We start from the raw sequence: 21205 nt of genomic DNA on the forward strand, positions 1-21205 counted from the left end.
CTGGGGGGTGGGGAGTGTGTGTGTGTGTGAAAACTGATGATTAGATCATCATGGGGGGTGGGGGGTGCAGAGTGTGTGTGTGAAAACTGATGATTAGACCATCATGGGGGCTGGGGGGTGGGGAGTGTGTGTGTGTGTGAAAACTGATGATTAGATCATCATGGGGGGTGGGGGGTGCGGACTGCGTGTGAAAACTGATGATTAGACCATCATGGGGGCTGGGGGGTGGGGAGTGTGTGTGTGTGTGTATGTCTGTGGATGTGGTTATGTGGGGATACCATTCTCTCTCTGGGCACGCTGATGTTCTGAGGGTAATCTGAGAACTTAAGAGTGCTTGAGATAGTATGATGTGAGGTACACTTCTGAATTGCTACAGAGAATTTAAACAGCCACAATTTTCATCTGTGATAACCTGCAATGCAGAATTATTTTTTTAAAGCATATGATCTCAAAATTTTAAAGGAAGCATGTTTTAAGCTTCTGTATTTCTAGTAGCCATGGAGCTCACTTTGTGAGAGGCATTCTCTGCACGCTCTTGGAGCTAATGGGACTGAGCAAATAATTTAACCCTCCCTTATAACAGCTAAGGAAATAAAATTTGAGCTTTTCTATAAAGTTGTCCATGGTCACAACTAATGAACAGAAAGATTAGACTAGTCATTCCCAACCTTAGCTGCAATCAGCAAACACAATTTGGTGAACTTTTAAAAAATCATTGAACAACCAATCATATAAGCAAGCAAATAAGATATGGTATCCCAAACCACTTGGAAATTCTGTCAGTCCAGGGTAAGACCCACACATCTGTGCTTTTAATAGCTCTCCTGGGAGCTTCTGATGGCTAGGACTATACAGGGCTTGAGCCTAGGCTTTCTGATCCATAACTCATTACCTTTACCTCCTCTTTACCAACCAAAACCACCTCTGCATAGTTCTTCTGAAGGAAACTAGAGCCCCTAGATCCAGATCTCCCTCCTAGATAGCTACTAATCTCTTTCTCCGCCTCCTCCTCCCTCAACTTTCCCACTGGCCTCATAGAGGTTTGCTATTCACACTTCATTCCATACTACTCTTTCTCTAGCTGGTTTCATCCACCCAGTTTCCACAAGGCCTTCGTACTGATGCTGGCCAGTTTATCTCCAGCCTGGATCTGATCCCCTGCCCAACAGCCAGGCCTGTGGGATTTGTGACTTACTTACCAAATAACAAACTGTTTGCATTAGTGTTAAATTGTTTACCTATAAAGATATGTAGTTCTCTCGATGTTAATCCATGAATACTGAGACGGGGAGACTGGGATGAGTGGCAGTGGGATGGAATTCATGCAGTGACATAGATGTGCACATACGCACTCGGGTGGCCCTGTAATTCCTATCCCCTAGTACTGACCTAAGCCTTTGTGCGATCTGCATCCACCGAGTATGGGCAAGGCATGCGACTTGCTTCTAAGGGATGGGATTTTACAGATGGGACTAAGGTCTTTAATCAGCTGACTAAGCTAATCAAAGCAGACCAGACAGCAAGAATCGGATTATGGACCAGTCTTTCACGAAAGCCTAGGTCTTCCCTGAAGTAAGACTCGTCATGCAGCAGCAACTCTCTTCCATAGCTAGCTTTGAAGAAGCAAATCATTAGAATGCTATAGCCACAGGCAAGTGAATTCTGTCTACAATCTAAGGGAGCTGACAAGCAGATCCTCCCCTATTTAAGCCTCCAGAGAACACAAGAGCAGCTGCCACCTGATTTCAGCTTTGTGGACTTCCACCCCACACTGTAACACACGTGATGTTCATATTACTTATCACTCAGCAGTAGACAATATAGACATCTCATGTTAAAAGTAGAAACCTTGTATCTTGGCTATTCCTAACACGGGCTTACTTGGCCACTGACTAAAATTTACTTACAGACACAGGAGCCGTGTGTGCCCATGACCACCAGTGGCCCTGGCACTGAGCAGAGGAAGAACACCGTGTTCTTCTATATGCTAAGGGTTAAAAGTCTTCAACAATGGCAAATGTCATTGCTTTAGAACGTGTTGTTCATCAGACCAACAGATTTGCAGATATACTGCAGGTGAAATAATTTTTTTCTGATTGGAGTCAAGTTCTCTTGTTCTAGCAGTGGAAGGTAACTTCAAAATTCTAGGCTTTCCTGAGGATAACAGGTGTCCACTCCACAGTACAGTCAATGTTCAGAGATATTTTATCATCTCAACCTGCAACGTTACTCTCCTCAGTCAGCCAGGGAAGAAGCGGTTTTGCTCAAATATACGCTATTACCAGAGAAGTTTCATGAGAATAAAAACACATCTTTAATTACACACAGAACTCTTAATCTTGATACAAGACACCATTTCGAGGCAGCCCATGCCTAAAATCCTGTGTCAAGTAAATTATTGCTAAAGATATATGTGGCTCAGTGTTACCTTCCTCTTCCCCATTAAAATGTCAAGCTTTTAAGTATTAGCTTCCCTAGTGGCTCAGTTGGTAAAGAATCCACCTGTAATGCAGGAAACTGCCTGCAATGCAGGAGACACAGGTTTGATCTCCAGGTTGGAAAGATCCCCTGTAGAAGGAAACTGCAACCCAACTCCAATGTTCTCTTCTGGGAAATCTGATGGACAGAGGAGCTTGGTGGTCAAGAGTTTATAGGGTCACAAAAAGCTGGACACAACTTAGCAACTAAACCACCACCACAGCAGAAATAAGAAACAATTCCCCTTTCAGATTAACAGGAGAGACACGGTAGGAAGGCACAGAGGGTCTGATCTGGTACTGACCCTTCTGAATGGTGCTGGTAAGCCTAAGGACACTGACAATGGCATGGAAAGCAAGGGAGCCATCCAGGGAGGGAAGAGGGGTGGGGGAAATTTGATTCCTATGGCATCAGAGCTGGCAGAGATTTCAGAGGTCATCTAATTCCACCCATGTGTCCTATGATAACATGTTCAGAGACACGAAGACAAAGATGATAAAGTCACAAGCCAATTAAATGGTAGAGAAACGATTAAAGCCCAGCTCAACAAATTCTGATATTCCACTGCACTGTGTTAGTCTGTCCTGTTTTCCCTAGTTTGCCTCCTCCAAAGATAAAATTCTTGTGGCCTTCTGAGACTTGTAGTCAACGAAGTTGGTTAGAATTCTTAGTTCTGCACAAGCTAAGTTGCACCATATGATGTAATCCAACTGTCAATGCTTCACAGTCACTGATGACAATAAGGACTTAAACTCTAGACTAACTGCATGCTGGGCCTTAGCGCCCACATCCTTGGTGAGAAGCCAGTGACATGCTGGCCACATGCACACTTGCACCAAGCTTGTCAGTGTGGTCTCCGCTATAGATTTTTAGGAAACTGCTCATCTTACAGATGGGGAAAGCAAGGTTCAGAAAAGGCTACTCAGCCAAGTCCTGGCCCAGACCCAGCTTCCAAAGCCTTGTGCTGGTTGAGAGCTTTCGCACGTAACGGCTAAGTCTGACAGACAGAGGAGTATAAACTGATAGGCTGGGTTTGCTTGATGGATAGCTAGAAGCCACAGGTGGATCTAATGGACTCAGTCTGGGAAGCAAAACACAAACATTAATTGCCAGGTGGTGTAAGAATGGAGGAGGTTGTTTTCTAGATGAAATTTAAAACTCTGCTATACAGATACTGCCAATAAGTGGACTAATAAGTCCAGTAAGTAGTCCTCTGAAGGGTACATTCTTCTTAAAGATGGCAGGCCAGTGTTAAAAGTGTGGTGACTATACCCAAGTCTAATTCCTGGCTTAGTAACTTATCAGCTGTGTGACATAAGGCAAGTTAACTTCTCTAAATGTCATTTTCCTGATCTGTAAAATGGGTATAATAATAGTACTTCACACAACTGTGAGGACTAAATGAAAGTCACTGAGAGAGAACTGTCATGCTCCATAATGTTTGCTGTTATTATGTTGTGGTTAATGACGAAAAACATCTCTTGTTTAACAGAACAAAATATTCAGAATTACTACCCTTAACCTTTTGAAATGTATTAGTTTGCCAAGTTGATTAAGGTGCAACTCAGTCAAAGGTGCATTACCAGTCAATAAAATTTGTTCTAAATATAGCATCATTCAACTCAAATACAGGAGTACATACAAGGGAGACATTTCTGAAATACTATTTCTCCTTACTACTCTTGCCCCTGCCCCCCAAGAAAACAATCCTGCAATTAAAAAAACAAAAACAAAAACTAAGCACAGTTACAATTATTCTAGTCAACATTAAAAAAAAAAAATAGAATGGTGTGTGTACTATATATATTTTAAAGACGTGCCTTCCAGATATCTTACTTTTTCCCCTGGGCTTTAGCAAAAGAAAGATATGCAACATATCTTCAAATATACTTAGAGCTATATCATAGTAATTTATCTAATTAATCATAATGATGATTTTGAATTACCAGGGAAGGAAGGGTACTCGAGCAGAGCAGAAAAAGGCAGTTTGTAACTATTTTTACCTATAATTAATTACAAGATATCCCAGCACATGAGTTACCCATTTTGTTTAAAAAACCACCCAACAACCAACCAACCTATTACCCATCCCATCAGAAAACATATTCCAAGGACTTTAGAAGCTTACTGAACTGAAAGTATTAGTTTAATCACAAAAACCAAGAAATGGTGGTGCTGCCCAGTGGAGGGCCTGTGTAAAAATACACTATTCTTGGGACTTCCCTGGTGGTCCAGCGATTGAGAATCTGCCTTCCAATGCAGGGCTCATAGGTCTGATCCCTTGTTGAGGAACTAAGATCCCGCATACCACGGGGCTAAGTCTGCATGCTGCAATGAAGACCTAGTGCAGTCAAAAAAATAAAAATAAATAAACTAAGCTTCAACTTGATAATGTAAAAACAAGTATCTGTCATTTAAGTTTTGAAAAGCATTGGAAAAATGTTATGTGCAAGTAATGGAAATACCACCTGTGAAACAGCGACAACCCCATCAAAATAAGGCCTATTTTTCTATTTTACTTAAAAAACAAAACATCAGCTTTTGATGAATTCTGAATTCGCCACATCTCCAGAAACTGTAGACAGTTTTTTGTTTTACATTATTTATAACATGTATATCACAAGGCAACTTCCTTTCATGCTTTACTTTGGTGAAATGGAAATAAAACTTCTTCTGAAATCAGCACTAAAGTTGTTTTAGTTCTTAATAGCAAGGAGATACATCCAACTAAAAGCAGAATGAATACAGTCAAACTATATATCAAATCAAAATTATTTTCTTTATATCACCAGCAATGAGTAACTCCAGAGGTAGTATGGCAGAAATGAGCATGGATCCTATCAGGTCACAACCAACGAAGAAATTAAATTTATTTTTTCCTATGGTTTTGACTATAAATTGCTTTACATATTTAGGACCTGAATAAAAACCACTCTCAGCAGAAATCTTGGCCCATTAATTCAACTGACATATCAATTTACAACTTTCAGGACTGCAGATATAAAAAATGTAAAGTATAAAATTATGTAGTTTGAAATGGTTTTAATCATATTCATTAAAAATATTTTCCAGTACTTACTTGACAAAACCCCCTTGCAATATAATTCTAAACTTTTATTTATAAAATGAGGCTCACTTATGAGATTTCAATGAATGTTACACTGCAAATTACTTACATTCTGTAAAATATTTTAAGAACTTTTTCCTATCAAAGGTAGTTTATATTGGATTATCTGAAACCCAAGAGTGCCCACAGATGAGCTTCTTATAGTTCTTTTCATTAATGCTTGGAAAGCACTGTGAAAATGAAAAGTGCTGTTAAGTGCTATCATCTCCCTTAAATTTTCACTTATACTGTGTGCACATTGTGAAATAAACACATATGCAGCATGTCCATGTTTGATATGTATTTTTATTTCCCTGCAGTTTTCACTTATCAAGAACAAGTAACAGGGAAAGTTGTCTGAACTAGTGCATAAACAAACATTCTGAAACACCACTACACGTATCTAATATACAAGAACCGTATAAAAAAAGTCACTAAAACACTACACTATGAAGGTGTCCAACGCTTACAGTCAGACTTTTTCCAACCCGTTACTTGCCTTGTAGCCACAGGAAATCTCTCCAAAATTGAAAAGACAATCTTGCCACAACCCTCCCCCCCTCCCAACACCTGGGATGGCTCGATATCTAGACTTCCAATAATTATTGCAATGATATAATGCAATACATACCTGGTAAAATATCCTTTATGTGGTGTGTTACAGTTTTAAAGCCAGTTAAAATATGCAGTCTTCAGATAAAATGTAATCCTTGAAAATTTTTCATACCTGCACAGTTTAAATGTACTAGATGCATAATTTTTCCTAGTCCTTTTTTTCTGTGTAATCATTTTTTATAAACTGGTATTATAAATAGAAATATACATTCAAAATATATGGAAAAGTGAGTCACTACATTAAATTTGCATGTATCGATCCATCCCTTTCCCCTGCACAGTAATAGAAAATACTATTTTGCCTTGAACTTCATATTTGACAGTGAAATGCCACTAAAGTATTTACCAAAAAGTCCATCTAGTCAAATTGTGAAACAAAATGAACCAAGTGAAAACTTTACAGTTCCTTTAGAAAAAAATTACAAGAATTTCATTTCCTAGCTATGAATCTTTAACTTTTTAGACACAAAGTTGGATTTATTTTTACAAGATACAAAATGTAAACATGGCAAAATAAATAGTTAAAACAAGTGATGCAGGATCCCATTTCATGCTCATGATCCCATTAAAGAATTATTTTTTAAAATCCATTCAGTTGCAAATTCAAGTGCAAAAGCATGATGATGAATATCTACTATTCAAGTAACAGAAATAATATTGATGATACAAATAAACTATTTTACAAGGTAGTGATTTTCCCAATTTTACAAAATATACATCATATATCGATTCAACATCCGATATACTATAGTCCATTTAGGTCCATTGTTATGCTCTGTGATCCACAGAGTTTCGCCTTTTGCATTCAGCTGGAATATGAATGACTGCACACCATCAGCACAGGTCAAAGCCACATGTTTTAGGTTATGTCACTTCCATAGCTACTGTTGTCTCTGCTATTCCATTTAAACCCAATCTTTCTGGTTCATGGTTCTCTCTATAATAAGGCAAAGAGTAAAATAAACATTAATACTCTCTAGAATATGATGTTTATCATTTAGTAGTTACAGATGTGTTTTATATAATTACAATTAAACATATTGCACAAGAACATCTCCCATTTTTACAATTTCCATACAGGAATAAGGAAAAGTTTTCTTCAGTTAAGAAATCCTATGAACTTGATTATAATTATTTACTTAGGAAAAATAGCAACTTAACAGTATTTCAGTAGCAGTCAATGATAAATTACTTATCAAACATATAACATAGGACAATTCAAGCTTTTTACAATAGACAGAGCAGATGATGCTCATAAATAATAATAACTGGAAGCACAATATTACTAAAATTATTTTCCACTACAGTTTAATTTTACAGTTTATGGTCATGTAGTTATTAATCTATGCAGATCAATTTTTTTGATTCACTGTTCGCATGCATTAGTGTCATAGAAAGAAAAAAGCAATTTGAAATATATTATCATAGATTTAGTTAATTCCAGGATATTCTCAGTTGTAAAACATACACAGAATAATTTACTTTCCCTTTGGGTATAACGTTAAAAAAATACAAATTTGATTCGAAAACTAAAGCTCTGAAGGCTAACAATAACTCTAGCCTGCCAGACTGCCTAAACTACAAAGATGAAATATAAGAATAACTAAAGCTGATGTATTTTTTCAGTTTGATGGTTCCCAAGTTGATGTGGACTATCCTCCCCCCTTTTTTAAAATAACAGTTCTGACTGGCATTTAAACATTCTACTAGAGACCTTAAAGATCTAAGTCACACAGCTTTAGACTAAGCAGATATTCAATATCTGTTGAAAAGCAAGTCAATCAGCTGACAAGATATCTATGGCTTGAGCAGTAAAAGAAAAAAAGGAAAAGTCTTCTCCTCCCACAGGATCTGAGGCAGCAGAAAGAGACAGAATGATACTTGAAATATACACACACACACACACCTGGCTATGCTGCTGATGGCACTGCTAGGAGTAACCTTTGGCACTCTGTCCATACTGGCAGCAACTGTGGCGAGTTTTAAGGCTGTTGGCGATGGTGCTGAAGTCCGTGTATTGATATGCACATTGACTGGAGAAACAACACTGACGTTATTGAGGTGCACTGCATTTGTCAGGCAGGAATTGTTCATGGGAAGTGTTTGAGGACTGCTTGTGCACAATGCTGGGATTAAGTGGTTTGTAGTGGTGTGGCCAACTGTCCTTACAAGTTGTACAGCTGAAATCCCTGGGCTGGATGATAAAGCCATATTGGTGGAGTATAATGTTTTAGAGGTTCCTGAAGGAGAAGAAAAAAAAAACTGTTCAACTCATGAGACATTAATTAAACTCTTTAAAAAATTAGGAGTTTAAAAATAAAAAGAAATGCAAACATTTGTAATCTAATTAAATCTCTGAAGAGAGTTTCTAATCAGTAACTACAACATATTCACCTTTACAACCCCAAAGATACCCTCTTTCTGCTAGCCTGCATAAAACAGTTTTGCCAAGTATTCTGCTGCCTTCATATATGGAAACTGTGTAACAGGACAGAGAGGTCTTCTTGGAGACTGAGGGCAGCTGGAGATGAAAACTGGACTTCCATTAGAATTTGCACAAGGAAGAACATCAGTAAGGAAGGGCAATCACAATCATAAGTATATAGAATAGCAAGTGGAAAATCCTAGGGTCTGAGCAGAAGTTAAAGGCTGACAGGAAGAACAAAGTACTCTCAGGGTAGTTTGACGCAGAAATAGTTTCACAGCAATACTGTACTTCACAAGGAGTCACAGAAAGCAGGGCTGTGAGTGTGTAAGACTGGGAAGGTAAATCCAGTTTCCAACTTCTGACAGATCATCTGGACTATTAATATAATTCTCCTCTTTATAAATGTACAAATGATTCAACAATGATGGTTAGCAATTGGCTTGATGTGACTGCTAAGATGTGAGGCAAATGACAGCATGTAGATAAAACTAGGCAGGGTGGACTGTTACACAGGTAGGTATCAACTGGGCATGGGAGGACCCAGGGAGCAGGCTCGATGTGACTTTTAGAAACATCGAGCTATTCCACCACACAGAGCCATAGAAATTATGGAGTCCTAACTGACTTCTTGTACAATGTTTCCCCTCTGGATTTAAAAATCAAAAACCAAAAAAAAAAAAAAAAAATCAAAAACCAAATCTCAAATCACTGAGTTGCAACTTTGAGCTAGTAAGTATCACTTGAAATGACAGGCTTACCTGAAGGCTGGACAACACCGTTTATGTTGCTGTGGCCAGTGTTCTGTTCCTTGGCTACCTCACTGCGACTTGGAACAGGTGCACTGACCACTGCAGATGCAGCAAAATGGGCGCTGGCTGAGTCAAGTGTTTTAGACATACAGTCAGAGGTGCTTGAGCCCTATAAAATAAACAAAGTTAAACTCTCAACTTTTCAGATGTGAGTTCACAAACACTTAAAAAAGTGAGAAAACCCAAGAGGCTGTTGCCTTTTTCATTCTGAATAGTTAAAAGTTTTTATGTTAAGAGATCTAGGACTTCACAGACTATTTTCATCTGTGAAATGAGAAAGTTACTAAACTGGGAAGCAACTATTTATGAGAAAGAGCTAGGGCAATAAACAATCCAAATCTTTATGCCCTATTCATTTTTCCAAGTGTTAATGCCTTTAAAAATACTTGACAATCGTTACTATGTCTCATTATGATTATGTATTTTTTCCCTTATATCTCTTCCGATATTTGCTTTATATATCTTTGTTTCTTTGTTGCTAAAGTGTCTAATGGTTTATGATATCTATCTTCTTTATGAATTATACCTTTCTTCATTAAAAATATTCATCTTTGTTTCATTTAAAATAAATAAATTTTTAAAAATACTTGACAATCTAGATACTGTGGGCAAAATGAAATGACAGAGACGGCTGACGGCCATTTTTGTCCCAGTGTAAAAATGTATCTTAGCCTAACTTCTCAGTAGGCTGAAATTACCTGAGATTCATAAAAGGCAAACAAAGGCAAGTTTAATGGTCATGTTCCTTTTGATTCTGTATAAAACTAGTTCAGGGTTAGAAAGAGATGGGAATACCAGACCACCTGACCTGCCCCTTGAGAAACCTATATGCAGGTCAGGAAGCAACAGTTAGAACTGGACATGGAACAGACTGGTTCCAAATAGGAAAAGGAGTATGTCAAGGCTGTATATTGCTACCCTGCTATTTAACTTCTATGCAGAGTACATCATGAGAAACACTGGGCTGGATGAAGCACAAGCTGGAATCAAGATTGCCAGGAGAAATATCAATAACCTCAGATATGCAGATGACACCACCCTTATGGCAGAAAGTGAAGAGGAACTAAAAAGCCTCTTGATGAAAGTGAAAGTGGAGAGTGAAAAAGGTGGCTTAAAGCTCAACATTCAGAAAACGAAGATCATGGCATCTGGTCCCATCACTTCATGGGAAATAGATGGGGAAACAGTGGAAACAGCATCAGACTTTATTATTTTGGGCTCCAAAATCTCTGCAGATGGTGACTGCAGCCATGAAATTAAAAGACGCTTACTCCTTGGAAGGAAAGTTAGGACCAACCTAGACATTAAAGCAGAAACACTACTTTGCCAACAAAGGTCCGTCTTGTCAAGCGTATGGTTTTTCCAGTGGTCATGTATGGATGTTAGAGTTGGACTGTGAAGAAAGCTGAGTGCTGAAGAATTGAGGCTTTTGAGTTGTGGTGTTGGAAAAGACTCCTGAGAATCCCTTGGACTGCAAGGAGATCCAACCAGTCCATCCTAAAGGAGATCAGCCCTGGGTGTTCTTTGGAAGGACTGATGCTAAATCTGAAACTCCAGTACTCTGGCCGCCTCATGCCAAGAGCTGACTCACTGGAGAAGACTCTGATGCTGGGAGGGATTGGGGGCAGGAGGAGAAGGGGACGACAGAGAATGAGATGGCTGGATGGCATCACCGACTCGATGGACATGAGTCTGAGTGAACTCTGGGAGTTGGTTATGGACAGGGAGGCCTGGCGTGCTGTGATTCATGGGGTCGCAAAGAGTCAGACGCGACTGAACGACTGAACTGAACTGAAGGAAAACTTCATCTAGGGGCTTTTTTGTTTTTTTTTTTTTTTTCAGGGAAACGAGTTTCAAATGGACAAAGGACTATGTTGTCTGGATTTACTGCACAAGTCAATTACCTCCCAGCTTATGGGGCATATTCAAATGGCACAACACACAGTTTAGGAAGGGGTTGGGATAGTCATATCCTTGGAAAGAACGTTTTTCGGGGGAGTAGGGGTGAGCCTTGGAGAAGGAAATAGCAACCCACTCCAGTGTTCTTGCCTGGAGAATCCCAGGGATGGGGGAGCCTGGTGGGCTGCCATCTGTGGGGTCACACAGAGTTGGACACAAATGAAGCGACTTAGCAGCAGCAGCAGCAGGGGTGAGCCTGATGGTCTAAGAGTATATAATTACTTCTATGACTTCTTAGTGAACTTTCCAAAAATATGTAGCAATTTCTTTCCTAAATTAAAAATACCATATTTGGCTCTAGTGCTCCTCTCATGAAACAAAAACTAGTCACTTAAAATTAGTTAAATTAACTGAAAAAGACACAGGTTTGATCTTCAAAATCAAGAGTAGCAATAACAAGGTTATTTGCTGTGACTTGACTAAAAATTTTTTTTAAATGACATAATTGTGAAAGAACAGACATAACCATGATTCAAAGACAGCTTTACCTGTGCTTTTGGATGTGTCTGTTGCGAGGAATGCTGAGATTGCTGTTTCTGCTGAAGCTGAGCAAGCTGCTGCCTTTGCATTTGAACTAACTGCTGTTGATGAGTCTGAAACTGCTCTTCCGTGATGCCCCCTGACACTGGCAAAGGACATTAATTTTAGAAATATGCATGTTTTAAAGTACTTTTAACAAGTAGAATACAATCTGAAGTTACTCCACAATTAAGATGAAAAGCTATTTCAAATCACAGTATTTATTATACTTCAGCAGCAAAGAACAGGGTAAAAATGATACACCCTTCAGTCAAAGTAGCTTATACTAATATCTATGACCTTCTAATATTACATGCTTAAAAAGTTACTATTTGTAGTTTTTACTGTATAACACAGCTCTAATTTGAGGATTCTTCCATTTATTCAGACTTAAACCACACGGTAAGCCAACAGATGCCTAAAGTAAGTACTATCTATAAAAACATGGGCTAGAAATGAGATATGTTAGAAAATTAAAGATACAATGCATCCTCAGATGTAATCAATTATGCTATTACCAACTGTTAAGTTACTAAATGTCAAATAAGACATTTAAAACTTTTATTTAAAAAATTACTTTAAAAAAAGTTATCAAGTTATAATAATAAACACTTTTCCCAGAGAAATGTGAACAAACTTTCACTCACTGATATTTAAGTACACCACTGATAAACTTATTCAGGGGACACAAAGCTATCTCCATAGAAGTCAGTATACTATTAGAGCCACAAAACATTAAATCACATCAGAATACATGTACTACCAGAGCCATTTTACTCTATTTTACTTCATTGTTTTCTTTCCTTTCTCCCAGCTATTTCACCCAATCAGCAAGTATTTACTATCTACAATGAAAAGTGCTGAATTAAGAGTTAAGAATGAATAGAGAAAAAAAAATAAATTTATAAGAAGGTCCCTGCTATAAAGTCCTACCATGTCGTTGGAAAGAAAAGATACATATAAAGAATTTCCAACTAATAGAAGTCAACCTTTAAATGTAACTTAGCTAACGTAATCAATATGACCTGAAGGAGTTTAGATAGGAGACTATACCTTCAACTAATGTTACTTAACTAGAAATCCCCACCAAAGTTTTCCATTTAGCAGAATCACAAATAAGAAATTATATATATATAATATATATATTATATATATATATGATGGTAAATTAGATATAACAAGTTGTGCACAGCTTATTTTCTATGAAGGAATTAAGCCCCAGAGATGGACAAAACTTTAGATAGGCCTTCATTTCTGTTACACAACGTTATCATTAAAATTAGTATTGGACTGTCATGGAGAAACAGTTCTTAGATAGATCGCAATTTTATTTTTAGAAGATGGGCCTATGATAGCACTCATTCTAAAATTTCACTATTACCTGTATTTTTGAAGTACACATTAGTTATTTTACTGAATTATCAACAAAATCAAATGTCTTTCTTTGCACATGTTGAATTCATTGCAAGTATTCTATTTTTAAATAAAAAATAATAACTTTAAATTCTAAATTTAAAATCTTCAGAATCAAATGAAAATGTGAAGTGTTCATTAATTTCTAGCTGTATGAGAACCTTGGGAAAGAGATTAAAAATAGTTTATTAGATACAAAGGCAGAAAGGAAAACCTTAAGCCCAAATAAATCTATTTAAGTCTTCTGTATATAAACCAGTGTACCAATTCAGAAGAAGTGGACTTGTAATCTGGTGTTAGTATTCTCTGCTCTCAAATGCAGCATGATGTTTGTCCAGAGCTTAGGTTTATGCTGTGATAAAAAGGTGAGAAATCCATAGTGCTGAATTTTAAGTGAGGAATAAAACCAAACAGGATACACTTTTAGCAGCTATTTAAAAATTCAGAGAGAAATGAGGATAATGAGAATTTTTTCATTTTTCAAAATCCTTTAAGTTAGATAATCATAAAATCTTACTAATCAGAAAGTATATATATATAAATTACTTGAAAGAACAAACTGTATTCTTTTAGCAACAAAATTAGTTTTGGTTAATAGTTATTAACTAACAAAATGTTGCCAATTAGAGGTATTCTAGTTGTTCTTGTGAAAAGATGATCATTTATGTAGATATCAAAAAGGGATGCTAATAAAATTTCCTGGTCTGGGGAGGGACATGTCTGCTTACTGCCCTGACTTGTTGAAACCATTAATTTGTTCAAGAACTCCATCCTTTTCACCATAGAAAATGTATAAAATCCCAACCAAGACTTCATTGAAATGACTCAAATTAATGGTCAAGTGTTGCCCAACTTCTTAAAAACTCATGCTGGCTTTGATGTCAAAATTCTCATTCCTGATTCTGCTACTGGTTGAAAACCACTGGTGGTAAAACTTAATTCAAAAATATGGATATGCTTAAAATATTAAATTCATTTTTTTCTTCTTCTCCTTTACCTCAAACTCAGCATGTTAGATTCATTTTTAACATCTAGTTTGTTGTTGTTTTTAAACACTACAAGGTGTTTTGTGCTTGAAAATTGCTTATGTTTCTCATTCAGAATTTTTTAGAGCATTAAACACTCTTCAGACAAAAATAGCAATCATGACACAGAATTGGAACACATACAGAACACCCTCCCTAACTGACCTCTTTCATTTTGTTAAGATGAGTGAAAGTGGTAAGAAATGTAGGATGGTTTTAATGGCACAGTCATAGTACTGATCAAAAGGAAAGCATCTTCTCCACTAATTATTTTTCCTTTCATAAGTTATAGAAATACTTCCATAAGAAATTTATTTCTTACACTGACTTTGAGTTATCAAGAGATAAGCATTAAAATACACCAGGAAAATGTCACACTTATAGTGTGAAGATACCTCTTTAGGAACAAGACATAGGATGGAGGCCCAGCTTTGGAAGGGTGGTCGTGACATAAAGAAGTGGGAATGTATGAAAAAAGAAACCATATGCTTCTCTTGCATAGGGTCAAGTTCTTTCTACTAGTTGCTCTCAAAAGTTGCTAGCTTAAAAGTAAATTTCATGCTGGTCATAAATCTACCCTATCCAACACGGCCAAGTCCTGTCAGTTTAAAAGTAACTGACAATCTGCAAATTGATACAGTTACTATGTAGAACAGTACAGAGATATCTTAAAAAACTAGGAGTAAAACCACCGTATGACCCAGCAATCTCATTACAAGGCATATACCCTGAGAAAAGACACGTGTAACCCAATGTTCATTGCAGCTCTATTTATAATAGCTAGGACGTGGAAGCAACTTAGATGTCCATCAACAGATGAATGCATAAAAAAGCTGTGGTACATATACACAATGGAATATTATTCAGCCATAAAAAGGAACACATCTGAGTCAGTCCTAATGAGGTGGATGAACCTAGAGCCTATTATACAGAGTGAAGTAAGTAAGAAAGAGAGAAAAAATTATCGTGTACTAACACACATATATGGAATCTACAAAGACGGTACTGATGAACCTATTTTCAGAGAGACACAGACACTGAGAATAGACTCATGGACACAGCTGGCATAGGAAGGAGAGCATGGGAGGTATGCAGAGTAACACGGAAACATATATTACCATATGTAAAACAGGCAGCCAATGGGAATTTGTTGTATGACTCAGGGAACTCAAACCAGGGCTCAGTAACAACCCAGAAGGGTGAGATGGGGAGGCAGGTGGGAGAGATGTTCAAGTGGGAAGGAACATGGGTAAACCTATGACTGATTCATGTTGATGTTTGGCAGAAACCAATGCAATACTGTAAAGCAATTAGCCTTCAATTAAAAGTAAATTTAAAAAAAAGTAACTACAATCTGATTGTTTTATGAAGGCAAAAAGCAGGAAATGTTCCTTTCTCTAAGTAAGAGGTTTTGCAAATCTCCCTGGGTAACACATTCTAATAGGTACACATATTATAGAATTTATCCTTTTACATATGCAAGTTGTCATTCTGTACATTAGTAACCCATTTGCATTTCTACATATTTTGAGCATATAACTGACAGTCTGTTTTTCACTAAAGCCTCTAACCTTTCTGGCTGTCTTTCTACCTGCTTTGGGTTTATCAATGTGCTTCTATGCCTCAGATGAATCCATGTAGCTTTTCATAGAATATTTGTCACCACCTTTAGAATGTTGATTCTGTTTTCAAACATTGCAGGCATTCCTCATTTTGTTCTTTACCTTTCAATCATGTGGTTCCTACAAGGTGCTCTGCTAGCCTGATCTCTTATCACCTTCCCCTCTCATAATCTGACAGCGATCCAAAACAAATACACTCTAGGTATCTCCATTAGATTTTACACTGGTATATCAATAAAGCTTTACATCACTATTTCTTAAACTTGGACCCAGAGAAAACATTCTTGAGTATGTGTGAAATCTTTAAAAGTATCTGCCAACTTTTTCAGAGAAGGCAATGGCACCCCACTCCAGTACTCTTGCCTGGAAACTCCCATGGACGGAGGAGCCTGGTAGGCTGCAGTCCATGGAATTGTGGAGAGTCAGACACGACTGAGCAACTTCACTTTCACTTTCATGCATTGGAGGAGGAAATGGCAACCCACTCCAGCGTTCTTGCCTGGAGAATCCCAAGGATGGAGGAGTCTGGTAGGCTGCCGTCTATGGGGTCGCACAGAGTCGGCCACGACTGAACTTAGCAGCAGCAGAAGTCAACTTTTTACTGTCGTTTCATTGATAAACTAATAAAAAGAAACACCAAATAGAAACACATTCTGGATTTTCTAGATGACCACCCCACAGTTCAGTTCAGTTCAGTTGCTCAGTCGTGTCCGACTCTTTGCAACCCCATGAATCGCAGCACGCCAGACCTCCCTGTCCATCACCAACTCCCGGAGTTCACTCAGACTGATGTCCATCGAGTCTGTGATGCCATCCAGCCATCTCATCCTCTGTCGTCCCCTTCTCCTCCTGCCCCCAATCCCTCCCAGCATCAGAGTCTTTTCCAATGAGTCAACTCTTCACATGAGGTGGCGAAAGTACTGGAGTTTCAGCTTCAGCATCATTCCCTCCAAAGAAATCCCGGGGCTGATCTCCTTCAGAATGGACTGGTTGGATCTCCTTGCAGTCCAAAGGACTCCATAACCAAGTATAAACACATGATTTTTGTGCTATCTGCTACCTTTGAAAAAATAATCTTCTAACTTTTAATGCAGTGTTTTTCTAAAAGTAGGCTAAAGTGATTCTTGGGAGGCCATGAATATTTTAAAATACTAGCCTAGACCAAGTTTTTGCAGCTTAATGAAGAACATCTAATGTAATAGTTAAAATCATCTAAAAGTCAAAATGATTATTTGGCACTTCATCATCTACCAGGTAGGTCTGTTATAAAAGTTTTAATATATACCTTGTTGAAGCAATGCTGATTATATGCAATGTCTGTTTGTTTTAAAATTAGCTGGATCTGAGGTTACATGGAGGAGGAGAAGGAGGAGATCCTATTTTAATCCTTCTAGGTAACAACAAGCAACCAGGTAAAGTTCACAAAAAACCACTGGGCCTACTCTGAGGACAAATCTTCCCACCCACAAAAGCCAACAATATAATCCAGGACTATTCACATCCTCTAATGTAACTAATGAGTAAACTGCAAAACTGTGGTGATACTAACCAGGGTGAAGATGAGAGGTGAGACAGGAAATGAGAGGGTGAAAGAGGTGGGGAATGAGGGAAAAATGAAATGTGACGATAAAACAGACTAAATATTCATTTAAACTTCTGAAATCCAAGCTAAACAGTTATAATTGAAATTTCAATATGATTTCCTTTAGTAGTCAAACTAAAATCTTTTAAACTCCTGAAGTCTAAATCTATTTCTCACCTTTGGAAGTGACTCTAACTTAAAAAATAAGTCCTTGTGAGTACCTCAGCTAGTGTTAAAACATAGTTTTCCCTTTTAAAAGACTTTCATGCTTGCAAACACTTTATACCATTTTCAGAAAGAATGGGAAAAGACACTGCAACCATGCATTAGTCTAACCCAAGATTAAACATAAATTGCCCTTCGAGTCTGAACAAGCAATGCTACTTTTAGATGTGAAATATATTTTAAGGTTGAGATTTAATAATAGTATCTCAAAAGAATAAATACTGCAGTTTCAAATGACTGAAAACATAATCATCTATTTATTTAAATAATATTATATTTGCTTGTTATAAGCTCCCTGAAGGGAAGGATTATTGTCTTCTAAAATTCTGCAACTTCCGAACACTTAACATACTGCTTTGCATATGCTGCTGCTGCTGCTAAGTTGCTTCAGTCATGTCCAACTCTGTGCGACCCCACAGACGGCAGCCCACCAGGCTCCTCTGTCCCTGGGATTCTCCAGGCAAGAACACTGGAGTGGGCTGCCATTTAGATCCTAAAAAATTATGTATTAAAAATAATTTTCCTTGGTTATGCACTTCCTTTATTTAGCACATCTATCTTCCCTTTCTCTGTCCTACTTCTATTCTTTCAGAATAGGTTTTCAATTAAGACAACATACTTTTGTTTAATAACTAACTAAATGAAGTCTTCAGATTTAGTTCTTACTAGTACCTAGGACACACAATTCTATTTGTTTCACTTTAAGTCCATTTAATATGGTAGGGAAAATAATAATTAGATTACATTCAGGACACAGCAACTATGACTTGAAAAACACTGAGTTAGTAACAACATAAAAGTAAGAAAATTTTCTGTCAATGGATCTCAAGTTCAAGGTTGTTGTTTAAGAACTAAGGAATTTGTGATACAGATAAATACTATAAGTGTCAGGTGTATCAGATTTCTATTTTTGATCAAATCCTTTATTTGCTGTGAATTTCCCAGCAGTGAAACAGAAAATTCAGTACGTGATACTCTCTGCGAAGTAAAAACATGGTTCTGTATCAGTCCTGTTATTCTTAAAGACAGGCATATTCTCCTGACCAAGTCCGCTAACAATTAAGCAGAAAGCACAAGTGTTACAGACACATAGATTTAAAGAAACCGAATGTATGAGGATTCAAGTCTTTTGCATATGTCCATCAAATATAAAGGAGAAAGAAATGGCAACCCACTCCAGTATTCTTGCCTGAAGAATCCCATGGACAGAGGAGCCTGGTGGGCTACTGTTCATGGGGTCACTAAGCACATCAAAGATAAAAATGTAACTTTTAAGAAATTCCTTAAATTCTCTTTAGGTAGAAAAGGAGTTTCTATCCATATTAACTGAATTGCAACTGAATCCACTTTAAATGATCTATCCAGAACTGAGAAACTATGTAATGAACATAACTGGTACGGGGCGTACTTAAAACTGCCATGGGCAAATTCCCTGGTGGTCCAATAGCTAGGATTCTACACTTTCACTGCTGTGGGCCCAGGTTAGATTCCTGGCTGAGAAACAAAGATCCCGCAGGCCCCGTGGGGTGGCCCAAACAAACAAATAACTGCTACAGCTTTTCAGTTGTTTACAAAACTGCTGTTAAAAACACGTCTCATTATGAATTTACATACCATGCCTAATATTTTGAAACAAAAGAAATTTGTTAAAAACAAACCACCTTGTGACTTCAATGACTACAGAGGGTTATAGTTATCAGAGAAAACATGAACAAAATCCTTTAATAACAAATAATGGAATGGTACTAAGTTGAGACACAGTACCATTACATAACAAACATAAACATAAGACAGGAAAAATGGCATAGACCAAAACCACTATTTCCTTCTGATGACAGGGGAAAGGTAAAAATAGAAAAAATCTTATTATCTATGATGCTAGCATCACATATAATGCGATTTAAATTCCCTGAGAAGTGTATGCAAGCCTAAAATACAAATGCTTATTTTATGCTGATACATGGTAGTGTCATAAAATTCTAGAGCTGACTGTATGGACTTGTTATATTCTGAATCCATACATGCAGAGTACTGATGATACAATAACGAGAAACATATATATTTTCTGGAAGAGTCAAGTCAAATAGTTCTGAAGTGTTTCAGGAAAGTACAGTAGAAAGCTGCAAATATTTGGCCATATTCAAGTTTAGAAGGAACATTTAAAATCAATCCTTTGTTATGGTATTCGTTTGTAGAGAAAAAATTCAATCTACAGTCAAATCTACTTATAAATGCTTATGGTTGATATGTTTTTAAACTCTCTTTTTGGCAAAATTATTATAATTTTTGGTACAGGAATTTCCAGTTAAATAATTTGAACAATGTCTTAGAGTTGGCTGAAAAAGGATGTGACCTAATATTCGTCAGTTCAGTTCAGTTGCTCAGGCATGTCTGACTCTTTGCCGACCCCATGACTGCAGCATGCCAGGCCTCCATGTCCATCACCAAAATCTGGAGTTTACCCAAACTCATGTCCATGAAGTCGGTGATGCCATCCAGCCATCTCATCCTCTGTCATCTCCTTCTCCTCCCACCTTCAATCTTTCCCAGCATCAGGGTCTTTTCAGATGAGTCAATTCTTTGCATCAGGTGGCCAAAGTACTGGAGTTTCAGCTTCAACATCAGTCCTTCCAATGAACACCCAGGACTGATCTCCTTTAGGATGGACTGGTTGGATCTCCTTGCAGTCTAAGGAGCTCTCAAGAGTCTTCTCCAATACAATTCAAAAGCATCCATTCTCCGGCACTCAGCTTTCTTTATAGTCCAACTCTCACATGCATACATGACTACTGGAAAAACCATAGCCTTGACTAGACAGACCTTCATTGGCAAAGTAATGTCTCTGCTTTTTAATATGTTGTCTAGGTTGGTCCTAATTTTGCTTCCAAGGAGTAAGCGTCTTTTAATTTCATGGCTGCAGTCACCATCTGCAGTGACTTTGGAGCCCCCCAAAATAAAGTCTGCCACAGTTTCCATTCTTTGCCCTTCTATTTGTCATGATGTGATGGGACCAGATGCCATGATCTTAGTTTTCTGAATGTTGAACTGTAAGCCAACTTTTTCACTCTCCTCTTTCACTTTCATCAAGAGACTCTTTAGTTCCTCTTCACTTTCTGCCATAAGGGTAGTGTCATCTGCATATCTGAGGTTATTGATATTTCTCCCGGCAATCTTCATTCCAGCTTGTGCTTCCTCCAGCCAGGGTTTCTCATGATGTACTCTGCATATAAGTTAAATAAGCAGGATAACAATATACAGCCTTGATGTACTCCTTTTCCTATAAGGAACCAGTCTGTTGTTCCATGTCCAGTTCTAACTGTTGCTTCCTGACCTGCATACAGATTTCTCAAGAGGCAGGTCAGGTGCTCTGGTATTCCCATCTCTTTCAGAATTTTCCAGTTTATTGTGATCCACACAGTCAAAG

General features: G+C 37.7%; 1 protein-coding gene across 2 annotated transcripts in view; it reads right to left on the reverse strand.

Annotated features, from left to right (window-relative positions):
- Window positions 1-5846: 5846 nt before the first annotated feature.
- EPC2 (enhancer of polycomb homolog 2) overlaps window positions 5847-21205 on the reverse strand; it is a 129252-nt gene continuing 113893 nt past the window's right edge. For both annotated transcript variants that reach the window (XM_052661713.1, XM_052661719.1), the window contains exons 11-14: window positions 11884-12020; window positions 9386-9545; window positions 8106-8439; window positions 5847-7136 (exon numbers count right to left, since the gene is read on the reverse strand). In XM_052661713.1, coding sequence (XP_052517673.1) covers window positions 7064-7136; window positions 8106-8439; window positions 9386-9545; window positions 11884-12020 — 704 coding nt within the window. In that variant the 3' untranslated portion in view covers window positions 5847-7063. The remainder of the gene's footprint in view (window positions 7137-8105; window positions 8440-9385; window positions 9546-11883; window positions 12021-21205) is intronic.

Source organism: Budorcas taxicolor, chromosome 2 (assembly GCF_023091745.1).
Source record: "Budorcas taxicolor isolate Tak-1 chromosome 2, Takin1.1, whole genome shotgun sequence".
NCBI lineage: Eukaryota > Metazoa > Chordata > Mammalia > Artiodactyla > Bovidae > Budorcas > Budorcas taxicolor.